At 41.8% G+C, this 21,487-nt stretch overlaps 1 protein-coding gene across 2 annotated transcripts in view; it reads left to right on the forward strand.

Annotated features, from left to right (window-relative positions):
• Positions 1-370: 370 nt before the first annotated feature.
• Positions 371-21,487, forward strand: part of LOC306711608 (glutamate receptor ionotropic, kainate 2-like) — a gene marked incomplete at both ends in the record, with an annotated part of 49,297 nt that continues 28,180 nt past the window's right edge. Inside the window, 5 exons of one of the 2 annotated variants that reach the window (XM_079180618.1) lie at positions 371-494; positions 15,917-16,084; positions 16,770-17,033; positions 19,439-19,620; positions 20,893-20,946. In XM_079180618.1, the coding sequence (XP_079036744.1) occupies positions 371-494; positions 15,917-16,084; positions 16,770-17,033; positions 19,439-19,620; positions 20,893-20,946 (792 nt within the window). The remainder of the gene's footprint in view (positions 495-15,916; positions 16,085-16,769; positions 17,034-19,438; positions 19,621-20,892; positions 20,947-21,487) is intronic. The other variant, XM_079180619.1, reaches the window with a different exon arrangement.

The raw sequence follows: 21,487 nt of genomic DNA on the forward strand, positions 1-21,487 counted from the left end.
TGTATATCGCTGCTGTATCCTATGCGTGGTGCTCTGTAGCCCCTCTCCAACCCTCTCCAGTACCTTACCTACAGCCCATGCTTGGGCTCCCCCCTCCCCACTGGATCCGTACCCCTCGATATGGATGTCCCGCCGTCCCTCGACCCGAAGGATTGTTGCTTCTTGGCGCAGTGAAGGAGGAGAAGGAGAAGGGGAAGGAATCATGCCGGGACTGCTAATGGATTTAGGGAAAGCGCGAGTGACCATGCCGTGATCTTGCGCATCCAGGGCCGCCGTCACCCTGCCTTGCCCAACGAGCGTAACATAATTACGGGGGAATCAAACCCGCGCACCGGGGGGATTAAACCACTGTGCATTTTTTAAAAACAACATGAAGATTACCTCCCATCATCTGATGATAAGCAGTCTCGTTTTCAGGTCCAACCTCAGGCTGATCCCGCTTCTGCTGCTGTTTCTTGGTCACTCTCGCGGGATGCCACACGTTTTAAGATTTGGTAAGAATGTGTTTGTTTATAATACGGTATCATCTGTAACGATGTCTGGCCACACGCTGCCTGGATTGTCGACAGCGAATGCATGGATTCACGGAACGCAACAAGCAGATGTATCGAGACAATTCGTCCCACTCTTGCATTGTTTTAGTTGGCAAAACAATTAGACCAGCACTCTAAAGATGTATATTCGTTAATGAATAGTTGACAGCTGTTTCATTATAATCTCATAATGTTTTGTAACGATATTTTGAAGGCATTTTACACCGTCAAGGATGGATAGTCAAGGATGTTACAGTAACTTTGAACGAAAATCCACTGTAGCTAACCCTTAAAAGAAGGAGCACACATATGCAACAGTTCACGGACAGAAGAAGGGTATCTCTACCAGACACGTTGCTCACGGAGTCTTGTATCTTCACGGTCTTTTAAACTGCTGACACCCCAACATGTCCTCTGTAGTAAATGTATACATGTAAACATTACACCCGGAGTGCAGATCAATCGCTCTGATCTGTCACAAGGGCCAATCAATATGCCGGGCAGTATAGGCTACTTTTCATCCCTAATCCCACTCAACTGCTATCCAACGGGAATCCCCGTAATTTGACTTATTTATACCGTTATTGGCAACGATCAAACTAATATTTCCGGTTCTCAGTGGTGATTGGCTGAGGCACGTTGGGAGCCAAATGTACCAAAAGTGAAATACACTTATAGAAAACAATACCTCATACTGAGAGTATGTGTATTAGCCTCAACATTGATTAGCCACTTCTCTTTAAGAACGCGCCTGGTGGCAGAATGATAATTACAGATGAGGATTAAAGTAGTTCTTCAACAGTTACCACTACAGTGCAGTTGCTGATTCATAACATCAAAATGCTGCTATTAACATCTGTGTTCACACCAAATCACGGCCTCCTGAGGTTTTGCCCGTTGCTTAATTAGATCCGTCTCAGGATGGTTATGTTTTCGCTTTTTTGTTGAGAGCACCTTGGAGTGACAGCGGAGCGCCCCACACCTCCCCTTCCTCTCCCTGACAACGGATGTCATCAAGTGTTGACAACACATCCTTGCAATCCCCAATTCCCCCGAGGGTCCTGTTTAAGAGTCAGGCGGCGTCCGCAGAAACTGCCGCTATGGTAACGGGATGTGCTTGTCTTCCTACTGCATCCTGCATCCCGATGAGCGATTTCCCGTCTCACACGTTGTCTGACAGTCGCCGGGCGTCGATTCACTCATCCATGGGGGACGACAAAAGTCGCTGTTACACAAAAATTCCCATGCCGGCAAATAAGGAGGAGATTCCTGAACCGATGTCGGGAAAAAATGATCCGATATTTGTTACACCTCGGGGGGAATTTGGGTAATTGATATCACGGTAATTTGATAAAGTCAAACAGTATCAGATTAGATTCGGAATCATTAGTTGACTGTACGTCGCCATACCAAATATTGCTTAGGCTGAAACCCTGCAAGGCATCCGGCATCAGTGACACGATGGGAAAATAATCACGCAAGATAAGAGGTGATCCATGTCACCGTAAGATCAGAGGTAAAGCTCATGCCTGATTTTGCCTGTGTTCTTGGGCAGGAGCGGCTGAAACAAGTCTAAAAATAGGCGGGTCTCTGTCCATGGTCCTGATAGTGCGACCAAACAAGCCTCTGATCGCCTGTTCAGGACCACGGACAGCGAACCCGGCAGCGCGGCCTGCTGCCTGTTGCTGACCAAAAATCACAATTCTTATGCTTTTAAATAGACTATGATGTGTCGCTGAGTTTTTGAACAGCATTTTCTCTGTCAGTCAAGTAGCAGCCACGTCTCATCTATCTGTTGTAAGATGGCTCAGTTTCGTGTAGTGTAATTAATTCTCTTTAGAAAAGATGATATGCGTATCTGTCTGTGTTTTCTTGTAAAGGAGCTGAGTTTCCAAAAGAGAAAGAGAAAGATAGACTCGTGTGTCCTCGATTTGTATTAAAAAAAGAAATGCTAGTTGGTGTGTTTAAATTTGTGTGATGTGAGAGAGAGAGGAGAAATATAAAAATGCCTTGAGAGTCAATGGAGCCCATTGGTACTTTTTGCGTGCATTTCCTGTCCTGCAGGATGTGCTTGCTCAGCAGATAATCCCAGCTGCTTGCAAGAGGCTGACTAAACGAGGGGGTCAGCTCCCCTGGGTCTGGCTGTTCCTGCCCCAAGTTCCATTCTGCCCAGACAGGCGCTTCACATTGTACAACCACTGTTCTCCTGTCAGGCGGAGACCTTTACACACACACACACACACACACACACACACACACACACACTGTAACACCAAAACATAGTCAGCCCTTTGTATTCACAGCATCGGCCTCACCGTGTAGAGCGACAAGTGTCAGAGAAAGAAAAAAACTAAAAGTGTTCTGGCCACCAGCTGCAGGCAAAAGTGCTGAGCTAATTTCCACACAGAAATTAATTATTGAGTTGAATGTTCCTCATTTATAAATCTTACAGGTAATTCATTTACTTTGATTCTGAAATGGGCCCGGTGCAGCCATACACGGCGTAATAAGATACGTTGGAGATAAGATTCTCTTTTTATAATAATTTCACACTCGCCTTTTGGGAACGCTGAAAGAGACTTTGTAGTTACTGATGCTGCTGAGGCTCTCCCAGAACAAGATCTTTTTTTTCAATTGCCACTTTGGTATTCTCTCCACATGCTTTCGTACAATGTAGGCTGAAGAAAAAGCTGTGAAATGTCCACTTCAAATGTAAAATGTAACAGCTTAGTTGCGTGGCATGAACAAGTGAACTTAGTTTTGAATTTGCAAGCTGAGCTATGGTTGGCTAACATACTTCTTTTCCCTCAGTTACAGTTGCTCCTAAAAAGAGCTAATTTTGCACTCTTCCATGGAAATGGCGCTATACGTATATGATCTTATTTAGCCGTCCCCGTTACAAATGCTCACTCAAGCAATGAGTCATCACATCTGCCATTCCATCAATGCTAATTGAGTTTGGTAATTGTGTCTCATTCATACAACGTCCCAGGAAGAACTTCAACAGAGGGAAAATTAACTGTGAAATATAGTGTGTATATATACAGTGTTTTAATTTTGATGACCATAGTTGTTCTGCGGCTGTGAGACATTATCACTGCCATCTTTAGACCGCTGTGCCAGAAGCATATCCATTGGCTGCTGCTGTAAGAATTGTTGACTCCGAGATTTTGCTTGTTTATTTCCTAGTTATATGTTTATATTTTCCCCAATACAGACATGTGTGGGAATATTTATGACTAAACACAACATTGTTGTTTCCTCTTGGAACGGTAATCAAGGCATTTTTGTCAGTCCTCTGGCGAATGACAGCTTTATCTAACTACTTTCACAATGCGGTGCCAGGATGAAGGCCTTTTATTGCATTTCTAATATTGAACACTCTTTTCATTCCATCAGCTGTGTTCATGGAGGAGAAATTACAAGGTTTGTCAAAAACAAGCAAGGGCAGAGGGAACAAATTCAAGGGGAGTTTGTGGTTAATTGACTTTATTTGCTTTTGCTTTCCGCTAGCCTGAATTATCAGCATGGAGTTTAGTTTGGGATTGCAGGAATTAAGGATAACACCCTGTGCCCTGGCCCACTGCCAGCACGTTCACAGCAAACACATTTAAATAGGCACAAAGCTGCTTAAAATATTCATGTGTCACTTGGCCGCGCTGTAGCTTATAGAAATATGAAACCTTCTCCTCTCTACTGGCAAATTATTTCCACGGTTTAAAAATACCCACTGTGGGTTCCAAGAACAAAAAGGAGATCTGTCTTACATTATCATGCAGCACCACACATGGGCTTGAAGCAGAGAACTATCTAGATGGATTTCTTAAACATGTTTACATTCCTGAGACTTTGAAGGTCTTGCTGTCATGCCTCAGTTACAAAAGGCTCGATGGCGATTAATTCTTGGTACAGATTTCTTGGCATTTTGAAATGGAAAATATCTGTGAGGTATGAAATTAGTTTTCTTCTTTTGCTTAGTGTTTACTCATTTTTTTTAGATTTACCAGCTTCGTTGGAAAAGATTATTCGCTTCAGAGAGGAGGCTTTAGATGATTGACCGTGTTTGCAGGGTAACACGTTCGAGCATAACTGCCTCCTCTGACATATTGTCTATTTTTATAAATCAAATACATCTGAGTCCTGTATTCTTCTACTGCCTGGTGGAAGGCGTGTCATTGCCACTCAGACATTTCCCTGCGTATCAGAAGGGTTGGGGATTATACGTGCAATTGTTCTGTGAAACTGTCCCTTGAGAAGAGCCGTGCAGTATGTCTTGCTGCCTGGTCGTCTGGCTCAGAGCTGCCTCAAGGTCAAAGCTGAAAATGCTCACAAGGAATCTTTATTTTTTAGTTTAAAGAAGAAAAAAAAACTTTTTAACACATGTGGCGCTGTCCTTCTCAGAATCGCACCAAGGGAGATCTAAAGTCAATGAGAGGTGTAAGAAAAACAATGTTTTTCAGAGAAGGAAAAACAGCGAGAGAGGGAGTCTGTGTAAAGTGAGAGCGAGTAGAAAAACAGTGAGTGTCGAGGCCAGCAGATACAAAGTAAAGATAGATTAGTTTGCCTCTGAGCAGTCCACTCTCAGCCCACTCTCAGTCGTGGTCTTTTATTACTGTTTTCTGATGGCTTCTGTGAGGAGACACAGCAAGGACAGTAGAGTGTGTTGTGGAAATATAGTGGGAGGCCAGGAGTCATGCACTGCAGCTCTGAATAAATGTCAGCGGTATAGTATTAGCAAGGCGGGACTATAAGCATGAAATAGCTTTTACGGGACAGAAAAACGGTAAAAAAACAAACATTGGTAACACAAATACCCTCGTCGGTAGTTTCTTGGGGAACTAAACCCAAAAGATATTTTTATTATGATTTTATCTATATTGCCTCATTACATAGGTGGCTGTCTCCACTTCCAGTAGACGGTAAAATGGTGTGAATCAATAAAAAACAATGTGTTTGTATTGCTAAGAGGAATCATGAAAACATGAAAGAAACTGGCAGCATAGCAGGTATTGTGCCAAGTCCCGGGTGGCTTCCTCCTGTGTGGTCACAGGTTACCATCTGTGAGAATGCAAACACGTAAACTAAAAACTATGCGTGCTTTAAGACGGATGCGCGGGTTTGGATTAATAATGCATGTCGCTGTGAATTAATGACGACTTTAAACAGAGACGAGCTGCAGGGACTTCGAGGAGCCAATATGTTTTTTGATGTCGACAATATCACATTTCTAGCACAGATCTGACACGTTCCAAACTCAGTTGGAATATTTAATTTACTCTCTGTGTGATATATACGTTCTGAAGTGGCTGCGCTTTAAATGGTATACTAGTTCCACTTACTGCAATGTTGTTCCACGCTTTGCGTCGTGTGTGGGAGTATACCATGAGACTTTTAACTTCATATAGGAGCCGAGCTGTCGTAATTTACGACTATTTGTTTGCGTAATGGAGGAAAACAAACAAGGCTTGTCAATGGTTTATTATGCAAGCTGGTGATAGTGCTAATTGGGAGACGGATTCAATGTTTACTGTGTATTTGCTCTAATTGTTAATATATGCAGGAGGTCATTTGCTGGATGTGTTTGTTGCTATCGCGCTAAGTGGCAAATATCTATAATTGAATCGATGCCGCGATATCTACATTTAAAACGGTGTCTTAATCTGTCCCGTAAACAGGAGCAATTTCATGTGAATTCCAAGCACGCAGGAACGATAGTTGGAGGCACATATACGCCGTAAATGAAAGCACTGACGTCCAAACTACAAGAAGTCAATCGATTGCAGAAAGCCCTCCTGTGTTGGCTATGATGTGAGTCACCGATCAGGTTAGGATGTGGTGATTCACCTTCATCTCCAGCCAGCTGAATAAAGGAGTAAGAGGAGGAGGGTTAGCGACTGACTGAAAGAGAGAAAGCAGAATACGTGCTCCCATCGACAGCACGGCCGGTCGGACGTCTGAACGTTTCTCTGTGTGAGCCAAGGACACGGGGGGAAATGGGCTCTGTGGGAGGACGTATTGAGGCAGGCTTACCTAAAATCATGTTCTTTGAATCAGCATGACACTCTATTGTCCACGGCCCACGAGGGCTATGCAAAACGTCTCCTCCTGCTATGTTGAATTTCATTTTTTTTCTGTCCTTGCTCAAAGGAGGTGTTTGTGTAGCTTTCTCTAAATCAGTCTTCCGTTATTTTTGCTTTGAAGGTATTTGTGCCAGGAAAGGTGAGAGGAGAAATATGCGCAGGAAAGAAAGAATATGTGTCGGCTTTAGCTAATAGAAACAGAGACGGAAAGAATTTGTGTCAGCTTTAGCTGATGGAAACAGACGCGAGCACAAAAGTCAGTCTCCAGTTGATGAATTAAAACTAATCTCATTTCGGTAAAGAAGCTCTAATGCTAAAATTGCAATTTTAAGCTGTTGTAGCTTTTTTTTTCAGGGATCTGATGTTTTTTTGCCCACACTTGAAACAACGCACATCCCCATCCGTCTGGTACGACCCTCCAATCCGTTATCCGCTCGCCAAGCATTGCAGCGGACTGAAACGCACTTGGATTCATTTCTCATTTTGTGCAATCTGTTTTAAGATTTTCAGTCGACCTATTGAAGCAAGTTGACTCCATTTCCCTCGCACAGCTACAGATGAGATACTCTCACACCCGGTCATTGCTTTATTGAACATGACAAAAGACACTGCATTTTCGAGCCTGCAGGGTGTGAATAAATGTGAGGAATTGTGAAATAAACAGAAGAGAGCAGATCACAAGAAAGATTAGGACTCTTGATGTCCTCCCAACTTCACCTCTATTGTCTTTTTACATTCTTCCTCAAAGATCTTTTCTTACTTTTTGATAATAAAAAAAAAAAAAACGAGCAAGCATATTTGAGGAGCTTCGGTAAGCCTCTGGCTATTTTCCTTTCCAAAGTCAGTGCTCAGGTCTCTTTCATTTCCTTCCCTGCTCTGCCACTGTGCAATTGCCTGTGTGTGTTTGTAGAACAAGCAAAAAAAATCGACACACCTTTGCAGCGAAGAGTTGCACATTGACTTGTACCTGTAGCTCTGATTATCAGCTAGCTTGCATACGGCAGTGTCTGATGGGAGGCTGATGAACCCAAACCAGGAGCTGACATTTTCCTGCCCTGTGGCTGAAGGAGAGGAGGGGAAGGACGCGGGTGTCCGTTCAGGTCTAATGGGCTATCCATTCAGCCGTTTAATTGAGTGTCTTTTATCTGCCTCCTGTGACCTCTTTTATTCTCCATTTCTCCCTCTTCATTTCCTTCGCTCATCTATTGTTTTCCTGCCCCACCCCTCCTTCCTTTCTCCCACTGCCTGTCTCTAAACTCTCCTCTTTTTGGTCGTGTGACAGTTGACTTTGCAATCTGCTTATGTCCCACGGCTTAATCTGACGTTAGACATCACGGCCATCACCAGTTATTTTCTAAACACATCTGACTGGCTGCAAGGAGGTGCACTTTCAGCCTCAAATCAATATTCAGAAAGAAATAAAAGTCCATTTCCTCTTTCATTTTTCTCCTTTCTCCGTTTTTTCCCCCTTTGTCCTCTGCTGTCCTTCTCTCGTTGTTGTTTTTGTCTCCCTTTGGCTCTCAGCTTGTCTCCTGGTCCTTCCCCTCTACTTTGTTCTCTCTCACTATCATCAAGCCTTGCTTCCTCTCTTCCCCTGGTCTCAGTGTCCTTGCACACAAAGGCACGAATCCTCATATGGCATACACATTCCACACCTCTATTTCTTATTGTACCTTTTTGAATTTCAAAGCAAAGAACACCTTTTCAGTCTCATTGAACTTTTCCTGATCCTGGAATAGAACACTGTGCTGTAGCTCTTATGACCAAGACGTTGTATACACAACACTCCTTTGTCTCTAAAAACCAACCCTTATATTGTATTTCCATATTCTTTTCTTTGCAGAAATGTCATTTTATAAGACAGTATAGATACCGTATGGATTTACTGTGGAGAAGGAACTCTCGCTTAAATGCACTGCAAGCTACGAGAAATGACTGTATGATTATAATTGAATTGTATATAGAACATCATTGCCCAATCTGTATATAATTATATTGTACTTCATATATTTATAGAATATTATTTACCAGCTTCTGTGTCATTGCCTATCTGAAAATAATATCCACCTTCTGCTCCAGTATCTCTAAATTATGAAGATTAAAAAATTATTATAATCAGATTACTAGAACCCTGCTCTGAGCTTTAACAAGCCGACTGCTGAATTAATTCTTGACCTTTGGCTCTGATGGAGATAACATCTGCCCTTCTGCAAGAAAGAGTCTCATTTTACAGCCATTTTGCTCAAAATGACAATGAATATAGTGTAATACAGGGCCATTTTGATGAGCAGGAGAACAGTGAGAATTGGAATGAGAGCAGAGGAGCGAGCAAAGAGAACAATGGAGTCTTGTCTAATTTGCTGTGACCTAATTGCAACATTATAAATCAAACTTATTTTTAGTTCTATTCCAAGGTCGGCTGCGTGTGATACATGTTAAATGTATGTTAGAGATGTTGTAATATACGTTTACCCCCCCCCCCCCTATTAACACTCTTTTACTATAAGAGCTGTAGTTTCATGTCAGAGATGACGTGAGAGTCTTTTTATCAAGTGTACCGAGAGACAGCCGGAAATCCCACTGCTTTACTTTTAGAGTTTGTTTTAAGACTCCAAGATTACTGGTAGTCAAGTTCTCATCTATATTTATTTTGGTGAGCGATACAGCTTGAGGGCTGCAGTATTCAGAGAAACTCGAGACACCGAGTCCGTCCGGCCTCGTACTTCTCAGCTGCAATGCCATAAATGAATGATAATGCTTTATATCACAACGGCAAGCCAGAGACGCACATGCATGCATAGTAACAATGTTCTTGAGGCTGGACTCCTGCCTCTCTTAGCCTGCAGTGGATCATTAGCATCTCTCACACGTGCTTAGGCTTGATTAAAACTCAGTTTACAGTGAGCATTGCTGTGAGGTTGCCGTCTGTCACCTGCCGAGGCCACCATGAGACGTTCTCTAGTCAGTGGGAGTGAGGAACGCGGTGTGTATGCGCGTGGATGCGCGTGGTTGTTTGATAACGGACAGAAAAAAAATGGGACACGGAAGGAAAAATGGCAGATAAGGGTGAGGCATAAAGCATCGGAAAGCATACTGTTCAGTAACTGGTCCCACTCACTCCCTATGGCCTGTTTATTAGAGCCGAATCACATCTCTTCTGTGTTGGCAGGAAAAAGCTCCTGACAGCAGTTGTGGGATTTGTGTTATTTACTTAAACTTCATAACCTTGTGACGGCAGTTTTGGGAATACTCGTGTTTACTCTCGGAACGCGAAGGCTCATAAAACCCACGGCGTGTAGAAGTCACTTTATTCTTCACAAAATACCTGTGCATCAATCAAACAATAACATTTTTATTTCTCACTAAAACACAGCTGCAATATGCAGTGCGTCATAACCGCATGCTGTATATGTGTTATGTTGATGACAAACCTTATTATTGAATACATTTACATACAGTGTGCTATTGGGACAAGCATGATAACATTGGTAGATATATACTAATAGGCATGTTTACCTGTGATTTATATAAATCTTATTCCAATGGTAATGCCATGAATATTTGTATGTTTTACCCTGGAATATTTGGGCAGGTGGGAATGGTGCATTCAAAAATCAAACAACAAACTCTTATCTTTGGTATCTGTCGGATACAGTGGGGAAAAGAGACACAACATGAAGAAAACTGAAAACTCTTTGCTTGCAAAGATCTCAAAACGCCTTGCCGTCATTCTGAATGGTATGTTATAGTCTGTCTTTTGTTGTCTGTGCTCCTGTTTATTCATGTGCATTAGAAGCTTTAGCTATTTTAATCTTTGCAAGCAAGGAGCTTCCAGTTTTCTATATGTTGTGACTCCAGGCCTTTTAATGTTTGAAAGAGGATGTCCATTCTACTCCTATTCTATTTCTATGCTATGACTCAAACGTCACTGGGATATTTCTTTATGGAGCTCATCTAATCTCAAGAGCTGCCGCATATTTGTGTGTGTCTGAATGAGCATCTGTGTATCTTTGTGTGTGTGTGTGTGTGTGTGTGTGTGTGTGTGTGTGTGTGTGTGTGTGTGTGTGTGTGTGAAAATGAGCGTGTGCACGTTGTGCTTCTACATCTTATTTTCACAGAGTAAGTATTTCTTGCATTCGCAATTTGAGAGCAGTGGAGAGGTTGAAAACTGCGAGCAGACAGAAGTCATTTGGGACTTCAGCAATTCAAGGCCTGTGAAAGTGTACTCACAGTTTGGCACAATTAGTACCAAAAGGGGTCCCTGCTTGACAAATTAGCACACAAAATGTCACCCGGTAGTTTAGCACGTCAACAATGAGCCCTTGCAAATTAGCGCAAATTTTGAGGAGGGAGCTGGCACATTATTATGAATAGAGAGAGCCGGGCAAATTAGCACATCTGTTGCCAGCGCTCAGAATTAATACATGTTTCATGATCACTGGTTTCCTGCTTGGAGCTGGGTCAGGGACGAGGGTGGTGGCACACATTTCTAATCGAAGATTAAATTAACCTTTTTGGCAATGGTAGAGCTAATTTTTATTAGTGAAAATGAACTTAGGTATCTCTGAATGCCGCAGGCGTGGGCATTAAATTCTCACATCGGTCACATTTTCTTCCAGACTCAGTTGTTTCTTACCTGACAGGTTTGCTTACGCTCAATCTTAAGAGTGCGTGATTGTATGTGCTCACACGAGTATGTCGCGGTGCGTGAGTCAGCCTGAGGCTTAACGCGGAGCAGTGGCAGGTGACAGTCCAGTCTAGTGTCAAGAGGCTTTAGGGTGACAAGAGTGATTCCATCCTGGAGAAAAAACACACCACAAGCCAAACAAGTCAGATTACAACAGCTAAACTGTTGTTCACATCATCGGCTTTCTTATGGTTTCATGTTCAGTTTCCATAACTCTAGAGTGAATCATTACGAATTTTGTGCTTATTTGTGTTTTTAACTGTTTTCTCTTGGGTTGTGGACGTTTTAATTCCTTGGTATTTGATGCTCTACAACACCTGAATTCCTATTCAGCAATACTAGTATCTCCCTCCATTGATTTTACACTTATATCTCTCATTTGATTTAAGCTGAAGTGTGGCTTCTAAACAAGTTTAGTAGACTCAAGCAAGATCTCTATCAAGTGTCAGCTTATAAAATGTACCTCTATTAACCAAGTTTAATGCTTTCCTTATCCTGCCTTTACAGCACCAAGACTCTGCAAGATATTATCTCTGAGGAGAGATGTAGCTGGTCAAATAATACAACATTATGTTTCACCTCTACTAACAATATTAAAGAAGCATGTACATGAACGTAGAGCACAATAAAATGTCAGTCCTCAGCAAAAAAAAACAGTTTGGATTTAAATGATGTTGTAAACCGGGACTTAATTACCTTGAAATGATGGTTTGTTTGTGTGATATCGCACTACAGAACATCATGCAGAGTTGATGTATCCCTTGGCCTGGTCAGATTTCTGGGGATTTTCAGCGTGACAGAGAATTGGCCCTTGTGCAGCACAGGAAGGTCAGTCTACCGCAAAGGGATCTTCAGATTAATGACCAGGGGCGGCGACTCTCTGCAGGCCTTCATGCATCATGTCCCATTCACCGCCAAACATGTCAGGGACCGCTCCCATCGGGAATTTCAGGGATATTTATGGGTCTTTTCCGTCACTCTTGCCTCTTGCCCGATTGGCTCCGAGCACCGGCTGAAAGACGGAAGGAGACAGAAACAGTCCAGGGTTTTGGGGGTGGTGGGTGGAGGTCCTGCTTAACTGAGCTATACTTCACGTCCATACCTGGGCCACTTGCCCTACCGACGGGGTTGCTTGCTGGTTACCATAGCACCCACCCTACAGCCCACCACTATCCTGCAGCTGCACTGCTGGTCATTAGTCACAGAGACAGGCCGTCCGCTCTATCAAAACGCTCTTCCTCCACCAATCAGCTGCCCAGATTCCAAAACTGCCGATGCCTATCAGCCATAGCATATAGGCATGAGTTGCCATGGCAACATATCTGATTCCGAGTGAACAAGAGCATCCTTGAGCAGAGAGGGCTAATTGTACTTTCCTTCATGGTTTAGTTGGTATGTAGTTTTTAATTTAATACTAAATTCACTTTCTCTGCTAATTACAGAGAACTGAAGTCACTGAAATATGGTGTAAGTTTTAGTTATTGTTCAGAGCAGCATGTGAGCTGTAGAATACATTTTACCATCAGTGATACATACTTTCATCACCTGTACATACATTTAAAGGTCTGTTCATTTCTATTGTTAGTGATGTATGAATGATTTCTATTCAAAAGAAAATTCATTTCTGTCAGAAATCAAAGCCATTGACAAAGTCAATTAACAATGACCAATCCAAAATGTGCGTGATTAACTGTGAACAAAGATTAAAAGAGAGTCAAATTTACATCGAGCCCCCCCCCCCCCCCCCTCCTTTTCTTTCCACTTTCTGCTCAGGCTCTCTCACACACACACACACACACACACACATATCAACAGGCCTGTTTTGTCGTCAGGGTGATTATCCAGCTCATAACTCACCGGAGCTTTCATTTGCACTATAATTCACACCAGTCCCAATGATGGCACCATAATTCATACACGCACACACACACACACACACACACACACACATACACTGATTATCTCAGCTGTAACTCACACACCTGCAATCAGATAGACCACAACACCAACTAATAAGAGGAGGATGAGTAGACGGTTTATGCAAGATTTCTTGCAAGCTAAATTACAACCAGATTTGAGTTTGGGAAGGAATCTTAATGTTAAATTCATCATTCAGTTTAAACAATACTGAAGATATATTCCCATGTAACATGCTACACTCCAAAGAGCATGAAATCAAACAAAACACATTTCATTTTCTGTAACACAATGCTTGAAATAACCTTGGAAGGAGGAAACGTGACCCTTTGTGGACTGAATTTTATTTTCCTGCTCTTCTGTGTTCTCAAAGGTACGCGGTTAGTTTCAAACCAGCCATAGAGCATGCCAAAGAAATACGATGAGCATAACTTAATATCCTTATATGCTCATTTTCAAACTCGTCCAAAAGGCCAGTGGAGCTCTGTCTGTTCCCTCAGGGCAATATTGTAATTATTATCTATTAGGTCAGACTGACACGATTCCAATCATCTTTAATGGTGATTCTCGGGTATTCAGTCTTTTTCAGATTAATGTGCGATTTCAGTGAAATGAAATGCCATGAATAGCATCATGTTCACATCCCATTGCTGTATAGCAGGAGGACCAACGCATGAGAACCTCATTATTATCACTCAATGACAGTGAAGCACAAAACATTTACTAAAGTGCCTTTACAGGTTTACTCTGAATCCTTATCTTCCACTGCGACGTCTCTCTTTACCTCTCCATGTCACCTTCTTCAATTCTCTACTGGACATTACATATAAAAGAACATTCTATAATATAAAGCAAGGAAGCATATGGGTGTGCCGCGGTGACAGTGATAAAACTCAAATTAATGACATCTTCTTTTCCCTCCTGCATTCCCTTTCTTTCCCCTCCTGCCATGGCCGGCCGCTATTTATAGCTGCTGCGTCTGTTACTCTACAGCTCTCACTCTTTCTCGGCTCTTTAAAAAAAATGCCTCACTCCCTCTGTCTTCTTCTCTTTCACTCTCTTTTCCCCTCCCTCTCTGTAATTTAATCAATAAACACTTTTTTTTCAGTTTGGATTTCGTCAAACCGACTCTCTGTCCTCCGAGAGGATGGGAGCCGTGGATGGACTGCTGAACTCAGCTCTTGACTCCAAGAGTTTTTCTCAGAGCCGCTCTCACGACCCCCTTTCATCTTTTTTATTTATTCCTAACGTCATACGTTCTCTTTTAAGTTTGAGTTCTGTAAAGCTTTCTCAGGATTTTGTCCATCCTCAAAGGCGGACCAGCTTTCGGGAATGTTGGTTCGCTTTTTTTTATTTCGAAAGTTTAAAGTAGTTGCTCGACTCTACAGCTGTTTCAGTTGTTTGACATACACATTTTCTCTTTGAAACTGTAATATGGTTAATACTCCGGCGTATTGCACCACCTACAACATGACAATACCTCTTCCTAATGCTGTATGTGTGAAAATACTCTCAACAGTATTCTTTACTGACCACAATATATAGTATGTCCTCGTTTGTATATATATAAAAATATATATTTAGTTAAAAACAGAGCATTTAAATTTGATCACAACTTTGCAATATGTCCTCATAAAGTTAGTGTCAAATTTATTGACATGCATTTTTGTTGATTGTCAAATGAATGCGCCGTCTGTTCAAACATTGCCTTCCTTTGTTTAGTATTCTGAACCACATTGATGGACCATCTGGAGCTTTATTCGTCTTTTGTTTGGCTCAAGATAATTGACAAGTCTGAAAAGAGCTGTTTTAAGTTGACAACACCTTACTTTGCGGTGGTAATTATATTGTCTGGCTCATGCGGTGTGGTGAAACAGTGTCTATTGTTTATTTTTGTGTTGTAGACTTTCACTTTACTGAGCATCCCAAGGTGTGAATCACATACATCTAAAAGTTAACAAGATTTCTCAGGCAGGCACAGCACGAACCTCCCATCAGGAAGCTCTCCCATTAAAAATCAACAGTCAAATATGACGCAGAAATAATCATTTCAACCTCTGAGTCGATTTGTTTTTAATGAGTATAATTAAAAGCTTCCTGAGGTTTTCTGATTTGATTGGCCTTCTCCTTCACTTCGCCTGTCTTTCTGTTCTTTCTCCTTCTTTTTATTCCTCTTTACATATCTTACTGGTTCCGACCATGGCTCTGTTTTGCCTTTCCTCTACCTTCTTTTTTGTCTTTTTGCCCTCATTGCTCTACTCCCTGCGCTCTCTTCTTTTTTTGCTCTCCTCTCATTTGAGAATCACTGAAATCAATGGGACAAAGTGGAAGAGTGAACCTTTCTGCCAAGGCTGAGTGAAGGAGTTAAAGAAGGTCACTCACCCCTGAACTCACCTCCCAATGTAACTAATTGCCTATAATTACACTGACAACTGCCACAGAATGCAAATTAGCTGCGATCCAGAAGCCTTATCGGCACTGTAAATCAGTTCGATGTCAGTGTCTGCCTGAGCTGTGTAAAGCATTGAACACAATCGCACCAGTTTTTAAAATGATAGCACAGCTTGAGCTGTAATTGCCTGCATCATATCGACCATTTACTTGAATGTCACTTGTGTTATGGAATCTTCTGTTCTTACAAGAACTGGTTATTCAGAGGGCTTTTTCTCAGCTGTTACTTTTTTTTGCCTGACCCTCAGGAGGAATATTTGAATCCATTGAGAGCGGCCCTTCCGGAGCAGAGGAACTAGCCTTTAAATTTGCCTTGAACACAATCAACAGGAACCGCACCTTGCTCCAAAACACCACGCTGACCTATGACATCCAGAGAATAAACATCTACGACAGCTTTGAAGCCTCCAGGAAAGGTGAGTCGGTGGATTTGCTATGAAATTGTTTTTCTGATTTTTAGTTGCAACAACTTTTGTGTAGAAGAAATTAAGAAAGAATCGTTTAGTCATTTGGCTCCCATGCAATTTGGAAATGTACTCCTTGTACCCTGTAAGGAGTACATGGAAATGTACTCCTTACAGGGATGACTACACTCATAAAAGAGTACAAAACATTCAAAACGAGTAAGGACAAAATCATCCAAAACTCAGCATGTTTCTGCAAAAAAATGTCAAATGTTTGCTATTGAGCTGTGTAACAGCTCACAGATTATGTGGATTGAACATTTAATACCAAAGAGTAGCGACATACACAGAAAATCAATGTATACAATCATTGGCTGTGTCTGAGATCAAACTCAATGGTGCACTCTATTTACCGTTATTTTCAGTGTAAAATGTCTGCGCTATACTAGAATAGGAGTCTGACACCCAGTAAATGTGTTTATTAGAAAAGTGGTCTAAAACCATTGGCAGAGATGTGTATTGCATTACCCATATGCTGTGCTCACAAACAAAATGGGGCCCCCCTCCCATCAGTTGGACTGTGACCATTTTAAAACACCTGTTCTTGTTACTTCATGTTAGTTTTGGTGTGACATATGTGGGCAAAATGTAAAGCATTAAGCTAACTTGTCGCTTCTTCCTCTTCTTACCCTACTAGCATGTGATCAGCTTTCCCTCGGGGTGGCGGCCATTTTTGGCCCCTCACACAGCTCATCGGCCAATGCAGTCCAATCCATCTGTAATGCTTTGGGAGTGCCCCACGTCCAGACCAAATGGAAGCATCAAGTGTCAGACAACAGGGACTCGTACTATGTCAGCCTGTATCCCGACTTCTCCTCCCTCAGTAGAGCCATCCTCGACCTGGTGCACTTCTTCAAGTGGAGAACAGTCACTGTGGTGTATGACGACAGCACAGGTACAGGTACAGTCACTGTCTGTCTTCATCTTTCAGTGGTGCTTCTGTTTTGCCTGCTTAGTGTGACAGTGTTTATAACCTTCAGCTTTTGCACCGTCAAATGTCCGGAAAAAAAACAGAGGTACTGGGTGAACTACAAAAGAAGCGCTGCAGCTCAGAGTTCAGTGAGTGCTTTGTAACCTGTCAAGTTAATTCAGAAATCAATAGCTTACTGTTCTGCCTCAGTCCTGCAGGTGCTGCCCATGTCACTCTTCCAGGAGAGTGAGCAGCAGCGTAGAAAAAAAAGAGAACGGCATTACCCAGAATGACCCAGTGTCTCTTCAGATTAATGCAATACAGAATTGTACGATGTGGGGGCTGACAACAGACGTTAATAGCACACAGAGACACTTGATTTCTAAAGGGTGGCTATCAAATGTGTCTGTGAGCCATTTTGTCTGTCCTGTGACTTTGTGGAGAGGCTCATAATGTGCATTTTAGAAGACGAGTCGTATTTTAGCTTGAGTGCAGTGATATTCTGAGTGTAATCGCTCCAGAGAAGATAACAATATCCAAATGCTCATTCGCAATTTATGAGCTATTTGGCGCGATGTGGTTGACAGCTTCATGTAGGTAAATTAGACTGAGTTGAGAGGAAGTTTACATTTTAGACAGGTTGCATAATGAATTCATTCCCTACAAATGAGTATTGTCTTGGAGTTGACGTCCTAAATTGGGCCGTTAAATATAAATGTACTACCTTTTTTCTTCCTTTTATCAAGCAATGTGATAGTTTTACTGCTATTTTGCTTCCTCCATCATCTCTATGACAGGCAATCCTGCAGCATGCTAGTGCCCGTATGCTAACCTCGGACTATATATCCCAATGACTCGTCCCACTTGTCACATTATTCTGACTCATCTCCTTGACCTCTCTTCACTTCCTGCCTTGGAGCTCAGTATGTTAACACCCTCATTCTCCAGCAAACTGCCCCAGCGAGATGTCAAAAGGTGACCTCTCGCCTCTCTCTCAGTCCGATAGCAGCGGCTTGGGCCTCCTCTGTGGAGTGTTTCTGCTACAACACACCTGACGCCCTGAAAAGTGTGACTGCTGCATAGCCGCGTTGCTTTCCCCCACCGCTTCCACCTGGTCCCGGGCTGTAATCACACAGCTTCATGCTCCAGGGCCCCGCGCTGCTGATTGGAGCCTATCTGACGGCTGGCAGGAAAAACTATCGGAGGGGATAAAATATTCACACACAGCCGTTAGAAGATCCAGGGGGAAAGTCTGAAGGCATTAGCCAGAGCCCACAAACATCGACACTGACAGTGTTTCCCAAACGTTGAGCTCCCTTGACAGTTTTTTTTCTTTCTTGCTTAACACCTCCCCAAGTGTCGGCACGGACATAAACAGGGAGATGTGGACATGCCCTAGAGTAGGGATCTATTGGGATTACCTGAGGAAAGCTCTAGGTGGTTCAGTATTCCTCCCTGCAATGGTACTTTTCACAACAAGACCTGCATGTTCCTATTTCACACCAATCCTTCTATAGGCCTCAGGGAGACCCAGCCCTACTCACAGTAAGACCATTAAACTGCTCACACAGCACTTCATTTCAAAATAAAAAATAGGCTGAGCTATCTTAAAGTGGTTCCACGAAAAAAGAAAATCCTATCTCTCTTCAGTTCCCTCTCAAACTACCCTCACTGCTCCATCCATTTTTATACCCATGACAAGTAATCATCTCTCCCATCAATCCAGCCTCTTTCATCCCGCACTCTGAAGTTCTTTACTGAGGGAGAAACTCATTGTAATCTCGTCGCAGTATCTCCCGGAGAGCTTTCTCCCCGAGTGTGTGGCCGAGAAATGAAAGGTGAAGATTGTAGCTCAATATGTGACGGTGGCGTCGGGCTCCCTAGGGGCAAGTACAAGCTGGGCAAACAGAGCCTCTCTCATCAGAGCACATCTGAAGTGTGTGAGGGAGAGCGGAGATTCGGGATTGACTGCAGCTTTCTATCAAGATAAAATTGAACCTATTCCATACTACTATTTGGTATCATGGATGAGAAGAGCAAATTTACATTTTGGAGGCTTCTATGGGGTTGAAAGTTTCTGTAGGAGGGTGCAGATTGAGGTTCTTTCCATTTCGTGCTTTTGGTATAAAAGGGTGCAATGTGCTGGGTTGGTGTTAATTCTCTTGATAGGTCTGTAGCAGTCTGTTTGCTTGCCAAGCATGAGTAGGAGGATCAATAGACTGTGGATTAGGAAGGCATGCATATGAGCCTTTTTCTGCTGAGAAAACCTGAATCCAGTTGTTTTTTTGTGGTCTCTTTAGTATCGGGGATACTTCAAAATGGCAGCAGATCAAACACACTATGTAGCTGCATCTTTAAAATTCCTTGTTCACGCTGTGTGTCCTCTTTGTCTGCAGGTCTGATTCGACTGCAGGAGCTGATCAAGGCACCGTCACGATACAATATCCGTTTGAAGATTCGACAGCTGCCCACGGAGACCAAGGATGCCAAGCCACTTCTGAAGGAGATGAAGAAGGCAAAAGAGTTCCATGTCATCTTTGATTGTGGACATGAGATGGCTGCCTGGATCCTTAAACAGGTATGAGCCCAGCTTAATGAGCCAGGACGGTTTATTCAATTCATTGCAACAAAAACAAACCCGGGGACTATGTATGGTGCCCCAAAGTAATTAATATGGAATTAATTAATTAATTAATCAGGATTAAATTAATAGTAATTTGAATAAATGTATGTTAAATATATACAAGAAAAAATGTTTGGGAATGATTTGGGAATGCATTAAATGTAATAAAAAATCTATTGAATTATTAGTTTTATAAGAGTTCATTAAAAGGTATTTTTTATTTCACAATGTCACTTTTCCTTTCATATTGTTATTGTGAAATTTAATAATGTCACTCTCCAAGACAATGTTGTTGTCACATATGATTTACATAAATATTTATATATTTTACACCATTTCTTTATAATATATATATTTATTTCATAATGACGTCTTATTTATAGGATGATTGATTGTATCATAGCGCTTCTTGAATTAAATTAAAACTGAATTACCTGCAGGCCCAAAATGTACATAATTTTACTTAATAGAAGCGTAGACTCAGTACTCAGTACATAGACTCAAAGTACACTCATTATGTTTATGCTGTGAAACAATAAGTACAGTTTTCCCTTTATTACTCCTTCTCTATTTAAGCACTGATGCAAGTGATTGAGATACCTACTTTCTGCTCTGTGCATCCTTAATCTCTTTCTAGAATATTAGATCTCTACTACTGACCCGTCACAATGGAAGCTCTCCATTGCACAATAAAGGTTTTTTAATTAGAAAGTCTAATTCCGCTCACAGGCATAAATTCATTTTACAAAGACACATTATTTATGAGAATGGTCGGGGTCCTTATTGAACTGAAGTCTTCTAAGAAGCATATTGCACTGTCTGAATTATCAATACAGCTGTGTGTCTATGGGAACCAACAAGAAGCATTTGTATTGATGGTGAATACTTTGTAGGCACAACAAAACATAAACTGTATGACAACGACTCCTTACTATTGGCTTAAAGTTTATAGAGGGTACCTTTTCATCCAATAACTGCAATGCTGTCTTGTATTTGTTATGGCCACAAGTGTTATGATAGTTTAATGGTTCTCTTAATCAATCACCAACTCAAAATGGTCTAGATGCTCTTTTACTATAAAACTGTTTCTTTTCTCAGAGATGTTAGTGTCCGACTATGCAAGTTGCAGACTAAATAAATAATTCAAATTAAATGAATAGTCACATGGTCATTAAGCTATGAATCTTTGATTTTTTGTTACTACCCGATGTTCTTTTCTCCCCGTAGGCCCTGGCCATGGGTATGATGACAGAGTACTACCATTATATTTTTACTACCCTGGTGAGTACATCTTTTTTTATGTTGACAAAGGCAATTGTATACTATGTTGTAATTTGTGTTTGTTGTTGTGTTTGTCTTTTGTATGTTGTCAGGCAAAAATAAATTGTCTGTCGAAGTGTCTGAAAGCTGTTTTCCTCTCTGACGATATATGAATCAACCAGGAGCCAGTCAGAGAAAAACATGCTATTGTTTTCCTTCTGTGTGAAGCATTATGAACCCTTAACTACAACCTGAATTTGTGCTGTTAGAAATAGATAACCTTGAAAAGCTGACCCATTGTCATGTATTTCATTGTAAATATACTCTTTGCATTTTAAAGTAGCAGTTCTGAAAGTTGAACTTCAGTTTATTTTCTCAATTCTTCACCAACCTTCTCGCCACATGTGGCTTTCCGCAACCCTGAGTGTAGGCAAGCAAAACAGTTGGATATATTTTATTCTGACTCTGGCAGCGATTGAAGTTCTCCAAAGTTCTTTGATCTAGCCACTACAAAGATTGCTTGCTACGCTGCAGATGAACAGCAGCACATCTTTCCTGAGCC

This window comes from Pholis gunnellus (assembly GCF_910591455.1).
Source record: "Pholis gunnellus genome assembly, chromosome: 19".
NCBI lineage: Eukaryota > Metazoa > Chordata > Actinopteri > Perciformes > Pholidae > Pholis > Pholis gunnellus.